Below are 12,205 nucleotides of genomic sequence, written 5' to 3' on the forward strand. Positions count from 1 at the left end.
GTTTCCATTAGGCTATGTACACATTTTTTGCATGACAGAGCTGCAAGTGATGGTGTAAGGGCATCAAATCGCATCTTCCATCTTGTGTTTCGTTCTTCATACATACATTAATCATGTCATATATGTTACTTGTTGATATTTCAGGTTCTTTATGTCTCTCATTGTATGCATCATTATACTGCCTGTCCGCCAATATATATATCTGCCTTTTACGTGTTCTGTAACGCATTATATATGTCTTTTTATGCCTGTTAACAAACACAACCTCTGTACGGACGAGCGGGGGCCTCAGGTCGCCCGCTACCTTTCCGTCCGCTTTCCGCATTATAAACACCTGTCGAAAATAATAAAGGATCATTCTTTCACTTCTGACATTTCTTGAACCTTACACAGGTGACCCCGGAGAGGAACAGGTAGCGGGGTTTTGGCCCAGCCATTAGTGGACTAAATACGGCCGCAGTCTACCATCAGAGAGCCTTGAGAGGACTAACTACGGCATTAAAGTTTAGGCCTCTAGTAGCTCCCTCCCTAGTGGAAACCGTGCCATTAAACGGACTAAATACAGTGTACCCAAAAAGGGCACGTTTTTGGCACTTCGTTCAACCACTTGAACAATCAACACCATTAACAGACTCAATACGGCTCACTTTCCAACGTTTTGGTGCATGAGTAGTAAAGATGTCGGAGGCTGAACCTCAATGCGAACCCGCGAGCATCGTCTGTACGCCTCTCTTGCCAACAAAGCCAGACACAGTCAAACTTCCCCGTTCTCGGGGCAAAACACAGCATCATGGTTCCTGGCGCAGACGCGCACTTTCACATGGCGTGCATCTCAGACGATGCTGTCAAATCTGACATCACCATGATGGCGCTCCCAGAAGAGGTGTTCAACAGAATCTCCCCTTGGCTCGAAGTGCAACCAGACAAGGTGACATACGTGGCCTTGAAAGATAAACTGATGCAAACTTACTCCATGCCTGTGACCAAGAGAGCACAGCTCGCACTCAACCTGTTATCCCAGCCCCTCGGGGAAACATCACCCAGGGAAGCCTGGGACAAGCTACGGGGATTGGTAACACTGCCAAGCCATGACGAGAACGGGAGGAGAAGGAAAATAGATCTAACAAGAGCGATCTTCCTTCAGCACATCTTGCAGGAAGTCAGGTGCCAGATAAAGGATGCAGACACCCTCGACATGGACGCCTTAGTCGACATCACCCAGAAACTACATGAGGCCACCAAGGCCTTGAAACACGCTGCTTCCGCCCTGGGAGCCTGCAGCCTGACAGAGGAGAATGACGACGACGACGGAAACATCAACGCCGTTTACAAAAAGAAGTTATCTCCATTCAGGGAACACAGGACATGGTCAAACCCGGCGTGGTGCTTCTTCCACAGAAAATTCGGAACTAATGCCAGAAACTGCAGGCCTCCATGTTCCTTTACAAAAAACGACAAAAGTGACCACAAGTAACAGCTGTGGCTGAGAAATCCAGCTCCCTCCAACCAGCAGGTTTCTTCATCCGAGGTGAAATTTCGGAACAGCGACTGCTGGTAGACTTGGGGGCAATGCAGTCGGTCTTCCCGCCATCCAAGGAAGGTTTGAAAAAGATGCCTGACTCAACACCCGCCTCATAGCAGCAAACGGAACTCCCATCTGCACGTATGGCATGATGCCCCGGGCTATCTCAATTCTGGAACACAGATACAACTGGTCCATCCTCATCACGGGGGTAAAGTTCCCCCTGCTGGTTGCAAATTTCCTAGGGCACCATGGACTTCTGGTCAACGTCGCAAGGCAACGCCTCCTTGACACAGGAACCTGCCACTCTCATCAGCTCTCCATCGGACCTGGAATGCCCGCCATCTGCTCCACAGCCCCCAACGGCTACACGTCCCTCCTGCAGGAGTTCCCGGACGTATTCAAACCAGAGCTACGCCAGTCACCTGGGGCTTCAGCAAAGCATGGCGTCTTCCATCATATCACCACGACGGGCCCACCAACCCATGCCAAGTTCCGACGTCTGTCCGCCCAGAAGTTACAAGACGCCAAAAGGGCCTTCGCAGAGATGGAATGGATGGGCATTTGTAAAAAAGCATCAAGCCAGTGGGCTTCTCCCCTCCACGTGGTAAAGAAATCCGATAGTTCACAGAGGCCCTGCGGGGACTATCGCCGTTTGAATTTACTGACAACACCAGAACACTACCCCCTCCCTAACATGCAAGACCTTACGGGCACCCTCCACGGAGTAAAGATTTTCTCCAAGGTGGATCTGCTGGAGTCATACTTCCAAGTCCCTGTGCATCCCGACGACGTCCCAAAGACCGCCATCATCACGCCCTTCGAAAGTTACACATTTTCCTATTCCTCCTTTAGTCTCAGGAACGCGGGTGCCACATTCCAGCGCCTGATGGACACCATCTTGGGGGATCTGCCTTTCTGCATCTGCTACGTCGATGACATTCTCATCTTCTCCAGGTCCCCAGAGGAACACCATCGCCACGTCCGCGCTGTCCTGAAATGTCTGCACGACAGCAGACTAGTCATCAGGTTCGACAAGTGCATTTTCGGGAAAGAAAAAGTAGACTTCCTCGGCCACAAGATTTCCCAGCAGGAGTACATCCCACGGCCTCTAAAGTAAAAGCTGTAGAGAATTTCCCAAAACCACAAACCATCAAGGCCATTCAGGAGTTTCTCGGGATGATAAACTACTAAGATACAGTCTTTTACCACAGTCCTATGTAGCAGCCATGGCGCCAACAGACGAATGACGATGCTCTGGCTGTAACTGGCTCGCTGATAGCATAAAAAAATTCATAAACGTCAAGTAAGACGTCCATTGAAAGAGTGGTTAAAAAAAAAAAAACGAATTCAATACTCCCATGTGAATTTGTTAAAAGGGTTTAAATTTGGCCCCAAGGACTTTTATAGTGTTTATTGAATATTTTATGAATGACGCAAGAGATCCATGGCAAGATAACTATTCATTTCAAAGTTGACATTTATAGGTCTAGCATTCTTTTTCTGTTTTATTAAAATGCTTAATACTGATTTGTTTTCATTTTAAGAATGACTTTCTTATGATGTGTTACGACGAGTGAACATCTTTAGTTTACTACTGTTCCTTTGTTTCATTTGTGTATTGATTAGTCTACTTTCATTTCAAAACTGGCTTACATGGGATGTGAGCAGTGAATGCCCATACACAGTTCAATATTATTTTATTTTTATTAACGGAGAGTAGAATATTATTTTGTTCTCATTTTAAAAATGAATTACAAATATGATGCATAATCATGAATAGACGTATTATAAGCCTATTCTTTTTTTTACATTATATGGCCATAATGAATATTTATTCTTATTTATAAACTGATTTGCATGTATGGTTTATAACCACAAACAAAAATACATAGGCTTAATCTGTTACTATAGCCTTTGGATTTTAGTTGCCCAAGCAAAGTTTCATTCATATAGATTTCAATGAAATCTACAGGACATTCAGGAATGATCCTGCCACTGTCAGCCTTCATTATACGCAATTATTTTTCTTGTAAAAAATTGCAAAATTATAAATATTTTATTATTCTAACATCCATGTTAATTATTAAAAACAAATAAATCCGATACATCATTAATTTAGGTATAAACACTTTTAAATTTAATAAAACTCAGCATTCTGTTTCCGACTAGTAACATCTTCCAGGGGACGGACAGCGGACTGAGCAAAAAAAGTTGCCTCCCCACATTAACGTTGAGGTGCGCATGCCCAGACGTTTGGCCGGAGGCAGGTCAATTGAGATGAGCTATTATGCTCAGGTCGCCTGCGCAGGCGGGAAAAACTTTGCAGGTTGTTCACATTAACGTATAATTGAACGTTAGTGGCGGCCTTAACGGCCGTCAAATAGCCTCTTGGGCTTCATAATGTAAAATGATTTAAGGGTATTTTATATCCAGGTATCTGTTCTGTTACCAAACGTATGAACAGCATAAGTAAATGCTGAGGAGTTTCCTGTGATGTTTAATGAGAAAAATTTCCATGATTTAAAGCTTCATATTACCTACAATCAACAGGGAAGGCTTAATGAAACAGTTTTATCCTTTGATATTACTTTATTGTTTACACTCACCACACTTATAAATGTTTTATTAATCTTAATACATAATGCCACGTGGAATGATAATATTGACACAAAGAGGGTTCACTGAACCTGCACCTCCTTATTGTTGACCTGATTTGACCTGAAGCAGATTCTTCACTAAGATGTTTTATAAAATAAGGAGATCAGCTCCGTGAAGTTATCGCTTTGGGTCTCTGACCAGTAGCTTAAAAACAGACTAAAAATTCTTGTATGTTGTAGAATTATGTACATTGTTTTAAGAAACAGAAACAAACAAAAGACACATACAAACGTGTAATACTATATATATATATATATATATATATATATATATATATATATATATATATATATATATACATATATATATATATATATATATATATATATATATATATATATATATATATATATATATATATATATATATATATATATATATATATATTATAATATAATACAATGCTCTCTTAACTTTTCGAACTCTTCACGCTTTTCGGATACGCTTGACACTAAAAGCCTTGGATCCAAGTGCAAGTTATATGAAGCAATTATGATGTCACATTGTGATTATGGAATGCGGGTTTGATTCCTGCTACAGGACATCAAAATTCCTTCATATATCTTGCACTTGGAACCAAGGCTTTGTGGTGACAAGCGTATCCAAAAAGCGCGAAGAATTCGAGAAGTTAAGAGGGCCTTGTGGGTATTACAATTACATACATATCTGGTAAAAACTGACCAGTAGATTCTATATATACATATATATATAGATTTATATATATATTATATATATATATATATATATATATATATATATATATATATATATATATATATATATATATATATATATATATATAATATATATATATACTGTATATATATGTGTGTGTGTGTGTGTGCGTGCGCGCATGTTTGTGATGCCATTCTGTTTTTTACAGGGAATCTACTATTGAAAAAGAGATAAGAAAATGACACTACTGTATACTGTCTCATCTCAGCAGATTCCTGACAGTCTCGGGCTACTTAAATTAAAGCAAATATACAGAGTTGAACTATAAACTACGCCTTGTTATGTATTTGGCATATAACAAATTTACAGAGGTGTATATTTTACTTAGTTAATACGGGCAAAGAAATGTCTTTACCCTCCGTGTGATTCTATGTACATGTGTTTATAAATACGACCAGATAACCAAAAACGAATGCGTAAGACTAGAATTAAAAATGGAACATGGATTCTCGACATCATGACCCAGAAGAAGTGACCTTCCCAAACGTACAGCTTTCGTTAGATTTTAAACTGGTAAAGAATGATACGAAATAGTCAAATGAGCTCCCTTCTCGAAAATCAGAAGTTCAGCAGTTAGCAAGTTACGTTAGTGTTACCACTACATCGAATTTGCCATTCGAAATAATTTTGCAGAAGCACAAATACAATGTACACTTAAAATCCGGTAGCGGAAATAAAGACAATGTTATTAAATTTATACTCAGTAGTTTCGAATCCAACAACATTATAGAAACCCTTGTTAGCCCGAAGAGTAAGGTAGCCTACATTTGCACACCTATTCTCAGATTTTGTGAAGATGATATATCTAACAACTTGAAAAATGGTAAAAATGACACTCCCACAAGGCGAAAATCTCCACTTGACATGGCACCTACGTCACATACAATAACGCTGCAGTGACCACCAATTACGAAACCATTCGTAACTCGAAAACAACAACAACAAAACTAAATTAAAGGCGAAAACAAGAAAGAAAGAAATTTTTTAAGTCATTAACTAGGCCGTAAAGCAAACAATACTTACATCCCATCCTTGTGACAAAAAAAAAAAAAAATTGATGAGTTCCTTAATCAACACTTACTAATTATTCTAATTTCTCTTCAACACACACACACAAAAGCAGTCACATAAAGGAAAGAAACGAAATATTCTCACTGAATATTTGCATTAACTGCAAAGTAACTTGCAAATCAAGAAAAAGCAAATATCGAGTGGTATATATATATGTATATATATATATATATATATATATATATATATATATATATATATATATATATATATATATATATATATATATATGTATGCATAAAGGAATTACAATTTAAAATTATAAGCACGAGATAGCCAGATAAGATTTGGGTATCCGTATAGTTATGTGTATATATAGCCTACTGCATTGCATTGGGTTTCCTCGTAGCCATTATACTTTACTGTTGAACGTGAAATTCGAGAAGTCTTTAAATGAAGATAAAAGTCGTGGATTTTTCCAGAAGCCAGATTCTCCTAGTCAGCCAGGACGGAAACTGAACTAGGACCCAACCATCCGAAGACAAGAACTCCACCACCAGGGCACACTCATGGCGCCCACCGGAACGACATTATTTACTTTGCTCTATTTCATGTCAGCAGACGCTGATCATTTTTCATGGTTCTTACTTGAGATACGTTAGCTTATTTTTCCTATAAGACTGACATCGATAAACCTTTATGAAAACTGAGTTCCTTTTTAAAATCTTTGGTTAAGTGTTTTTGAATTCCATAAACACAGTTTGTGTTATGTTACAGTACTGTATATACATGAATGCACAAACAAGATTTCGTGTTAAGATTTAAAGTGTCTGTACTAATTCAACCATATTAACGACTTTTATTTCTGTATGTGAGAACATTTATAGAAACAAAGGGTTTACCATAAATTATTCAACAATGGGCATCTTATCTTTGGTCCGGTACATAATAATAGTTTTCCTGGCAAAGGGAACTGCTCTATAAAGCTTTTCTTAAGAATCAACTAAGCAACAAAGAGAAGATTTAGTCCCCACCACCCTATGTACACCTGACTGTAAACTAAAAGAGAGACATCAATACCTGTACACGTAAAACAGTTACGTATGGCGACATATTGAAAGATTAGGCTACAATGTGAGTGTTTGGCAGATGTCATGTTTATAGAACACCGGTTTCTGCTGCACTTGGTGGCTGATTCCCTAATTATCCATCTAAAGTCTCCTAATTTTATAAGCTAAGACTGCACCCACGATGCAAGAAGATCTTGGAGATCTGTTTGGGTAGAGGTTCAACTGGTTATGGATACCTGGCAATTTATTTGAGTTTCTGTCATCTCATATATGCTATACAAAATGTTTGCCTCACGGCCTACAACTCTTCACAGGTACAATGTATCAATCACAACTTCTTCCATTTCAACGAATATGCCATAAGAGTAAGGGGAGGACTGTGCCGGGGTAGATAATATTAGCTTTGTGAATGTTGCACGACTGTTTTTTTCTTATTTACAAATCATTGAACGAACATCACAGAATTACACATTTACAGGAATAACTGTTCTGATACAGATGTAATGAAAGAAATTGCAATGGTATTCTCACTGTACGACGACAACGTTTTTGGTTTGGGTTTCCCAGATATCCCATCACCTCTTTCCAATTAAAGCCATGAGCGTGAATCATTAAGCGGTTAATCTAGTTTTCATGAACATTTCGGCTCATTATCAGTAGCTTTAGAATTCCTGTTACACTCACTATACATACTTCACGCGTAATCAGCCACAGTCACAAAAACATACACAAAAATGCCAATAAAAACAAAAATATTAATAAAAACAAAAAAACACACAAGCCGGGAAATTCATTGCTACGGCCTATTAGTGCCTCTTCTTTGCCGCAGATTTTTCGGGAGATCAGATCAGATAAGCTTCCACCGCAATCCTGATCAGTCGCTCGTCCAGCAACTGCAACTGTGATGTCTTCCGACCTTCATATCCCTGCGCTTCTAAATGCAACGGTAGTAAAACCACATGTTATACATTGATTTCCCTCATCTAAGGAATTATGTTAAGATACAACCGGTAAGCATGTCGTTTAAGAGAAGAGGACGGACAAAGGTCGTCGTAAGTCCTGCGTGGGCGTGGTAATGGGTGGATACTGGGCCGGGTAGAGCAACGGATGGGCAGGTGCCAGGCTGCTTGGTGTCGAATAGAGGGCTGAGAAAGGAGACGGGGGAACGTAGGATGGTGACGAACTTCTGTTGGAGAGAGCAGAAAGATTTCAGACTTCATGTTTTATGAACTCAGTGTCTTTTAACATACATGATTTGATTATTGGTGGAGAAGACTTCCGTGGAGAAAACAGATCTCTATCGAATATATATTACTTTGAAATTATGGAATCCCCTTCCTAATTTGCTCTCAAGACATTAACCCTTTTCTCTATAATATAATTTACCACGAAAGAAAAAGGGTATGTTAAGTCTATCGGATCATGTCGAGATACACATAAATAATTCATGAAGGCAAATTTCATACTAGGAAAGGGGAAAATGACGTTTCATATGAAATGATCGTTTGTTTGTTAAAGATAATAAAACAGCTCAATTCGTAATTTGCCTCATTCACCGGACTGTAATGCTTGTAAACATTTACAGAAATAAAGTTTAATCAGCTGAACACACGGACTCTGCAGGAACCAAGTATTGGTAGAATACTCACACTGTGGACACAGGTGGGGATGTACGTCGATCCTCCTGAGGAGGCTGTGGCAGTTTGGCAACAGGAGCCGCTATGGGAGTGCTGAGAGTGGTGTGGGCAGGAGGCGTACTGTCCGGAGTTGTGGGTGTGGGAGTGTGTGGGTGGGTATTCTGCTGAGCTGCTGCCATTGATGTGTAAAGGGCGTGGGACTGGAAGGCACCGAGACTGCCTGTGAAGGAAAGACTTTTTTTAGAGATGGAGACAAAGCGAAGCTCTCATCTTGATTAGTGTACCGGACTGTCTGAATATCTTATCGGTAAAGGAGAAAACACTAGACATTTATACAGAGAAACTATATATCATAATACATTTATTGTTTAGTGTCCTAACGTGAACGCAAAGAAAGTCATCGTATAAACAACGTATTGTAATATGTAATTTCCACCGATATTTTGCTGAAGCCTAATTACGAATAACGTGTCGGTGAAGCGCACTGCCAGGCAGCAGCAAATTCCTATTTGACCTTTGACCTCTAATACTGACCTCGCCCTTGACTCTTAGATCCGACACATAAAATCTTAGATCGTCCACGGATGATATGTATGAAGTTTGAACTCCTCGTCTTCAAATATATAAATATGTCCAGGCTTTCGAAACTTCAGCTCTGAAGGTGGACGGATTGCAGGGCAAACAGAAAAACAGACGCATAGGTCGATCAGTAGATCTCCCCAGACTTTTAAACCCGGCCACAGAAACAGAGGAATGCTGCCATTCTCTTACAAATTAGATGGCAACAGTATCTATCAAGAGCCATAAAAATGTTTTGTGATAATAACAAGCAAAGCCGCTAAAGCATTCCCTCTCCAGTCTGCATTTAAAGAAAAGGCGCATCTACAGTATACTCGAGCATTGCTACTGAAAGACAATGAGCCGTTTTCATAAATCTTCTTAAAGGTGTCAAAATTTCTTACACAGAAGGTTTGTACTGAAATTAACTTATTCTCAAAAAAATTAACCAGCGTCTAGAAAAGATAGTGATAGAAAAAAATATATATATAAATACGAACAGGAGCAACAGAAATAGAAGCAAAAAAATGACAGGAAAATGTTGAAAAAGGAAGGAAGGCAATCTTATGATCAATATAAGGACTTACCTAATGATGTGGGTAAGAAGGCCGCCCGAACTTTCTCAGAATCCAGCGTCGCCTGGTAGTCTGTGGGCGTGTGGGAAGGGAGGGTGGCGCCCATGCTTCCCATGGCACCCATGCTGCCCATAGCAGCGGTCATGTGGGTTAGGGAAGGAGGGAAGTGGGGATGATACATTCCACGGGACATCGCACTGAAATGAATAGAAGGAATTTAAATATCTATCTATCTGTCTATCTATCTATCTACAAACACATATAGAATATAAATATGTACACACATGCATATATATATATATACATACATATATATATATATATATATATATATATATATAAATGTATGTATGTATATATATATATATATATATACATGTATACACATACATGTACAGTATATATGTGCTTGTTGTCTCCTGCCATAGTAACTGTCAACTATCATTAACAAAAAATAAAACACTGAATGTCTATAATATAATAGAGAAGAATCAAAAGTTATTGCCAAAATTTTCAACAGCTTATAATAATTTATGGAGAGAGAGAGAGAGAGAGAGAGAGAGAGAGAGAGAGAGAGAGAGAGAGAGAGAGAGAGAGAGAGAGTCTTATGTGACGACAATTTAATTCATTCAAGGTCAAAGAGTGTTAAAATTTAGAATATCCGAGAGGGGATTAAGCGATGTGGCTGCTTGTCCATCCTTTTGAGATAAGAGGACATTGATACTGGAATGAAGTGAGATGGAGAGACGACTGGGAGCTGGGAACTGGTTCAATACAGCTCTTACTCATGAAGAGGCATCACTGACGAATCTCTTACTATTTCGATGAAAAAACTAATAATATAGTGCAATGCAGGCTGCGGTCAGTTTCCCGGTTGGATACCTTCAGATCATGAAGAGCAATGTTTAGAAAGATATCCATGAGAAAAAGGCAAAATACCTAAACAACTCATAAAACTAGAAATAATGCGACACATCAGAAAAGATCGACTCAAGGTTCAGTAATGGCTTTTCAGAAAACATCGCAAATTCGACATGATCCCATAATCCTCTGGAATTAGGCTGTCGATCGTCCTAGCACATAATTAAGAGCCAGTAAAATGCTAATGAATATCTTTCTCAGTAGTGTTTGCATAGTTGAAGGAATAGCTACAATAGATATTAAAAAAAAGAATACTATGATCACCGAACTGAAGTCAGGTTTAATCCTCTGGCAGGAAACTGCTGATGTTCATTAAATTTCTTTACTAGAGGAAGTCGAGGTGAAAGGTGTGCAAATGGGAAACACGATAACATTAGAACAGAAAAGACTGCAGCATCGGTTGATCAAATACTTTCAATTCTGAGGCACATTGCCTGAAGAAAAAAAAAACAGTACATATGCTAAAAATAACAACAATGACAATAAAATTAGATAACAAGGCAGACTTTACAGGTCCATTAAGGTCCTCAGCCTTAACAATTTCCATTTACTCTTGTCTGAAAGTAAAGTGGTCAGCTCCTCTGTGCTTGATCAGAATGCCCACCAAAGATCACACTTTGATAATAGCTGTACTTCGATTAAGATTCGAATCCAGGCTGTCAACCAAACGCTTGTGAACTGTTCCTCGGCTGTTGAGCGACCCTCCCTTAACAGTCTCATCAGTCTTCAGGAGTTTAGCGCAGTTCTATCAGCAAGTGGTTAGAATAGGGAAATATAGCCACTTAATAATAATAATAATAATAATAATAATAATAATAATAATAATAATAATAATAATGGAAACGTGTGTTTTTTTATTGTCATTATTTTGTTCTTACTAAAAGGGAAGTGCTCATCAGATATGCTGAGCAAAAATAAACCCTTAATTTAATGGAAATCACGATAATCGAACGAAACGAGGGGCTGGACAGGAGCAAAAGAACCCAATGACTCCATCAGAATAATAATATTATTTCGGGAGGAAAAACCCATACAGTAGATTAATATCCGGTTACGAGATTTTTTATTAATGGTCTCTCTCCGATGAATAAGTGTTGTGCCTACGGTACATGAACTAGCTGAAATACCTCTGTAGGTTACCGTAAGATTTTACATGGGTGCATAGATAGCCATTCCATAAGAGCTCTATTCCTTCTTGTCATCCTGGTCAAAATTTCTTGCCTTTTATCTCACTGACATATAGAAGAAAACAGAGACGAAGCACATCAAAGCAAACGACACGCTTTCTGCATGGCGATATGTTGATGTCAGACTGTGATGCAACAGAGGCAAAATTTCATGCTTCCTGTCTATTATGACACCGCTCTAATTGCCCCCCAACTCAGCTTGGCCTCATAAAAAATAACTATTTCGTCTTTTTCACTGAAAACAGGGCCTATGATTTTATGATGTTGTTACACCACCCCGATAGAGAGAATTGTGGCATTGTGGGTGCGTGAAAGAATTTGTGGTACG

The 12,205-nt window shown here is 39.0% G+C and overlaps 1 protein-coding gene across 3 annotated transcripts in view; it reads right to left on the reverse strand.

Moving 5' to 3' along the window:
* Nucleotides 1-5,007: 5,007 nt before the first annotated feature.
* Nucleotides 5,008-12,205, reverse strand: part of LOC136842593 (transcription factor Sox-14-like) — a 150,235-nt gene continuing 143,037 nt past the window's right edge. The window contains exons 4-6 of one of the 3 annotated variants that reach the window (XM_067110166.1): nt 9,782-9,966; nt 8,649-8,856; nt 5,008-8,185 (exon numbers count right to left, since the gene is read on the reverse strand). In XM_067110166.1, coding sequence (XP_066966267.1) covers nt 8,023-8,185; nt 8,649-8,856; nt 9,782-9,966 — 556 coding nt within the window. In that variant the 3' untranslated portion in view covers nt 5,008-8,022. The remainder of the gene's footprint in view (nt 8,186-8,648; nt 8,857-9,781; nt 9,967-12,205) is intronic. The other 2 variants (XM_067110167.1, XM_067110168.1) reach the window with 2 other exon arrangements.

This window comes from Macrobrachium rosenbergii, chromosome 10 (genome assembly GCF_040412425.1).
Source record: "Macrobrachium rosenbergii isolate ZJJX-2024 chromosome 10, ASM4041242v1, whole genome shotgun sequence".
Classification (NCBI taxonomy): domain Eukaryota; kingdom Metazoa; phylum Arthropoda; class Malacostraca; order Decapoda; family Palaemonidae; genus Macrobrachium; species Macrobrachium rosenbergii.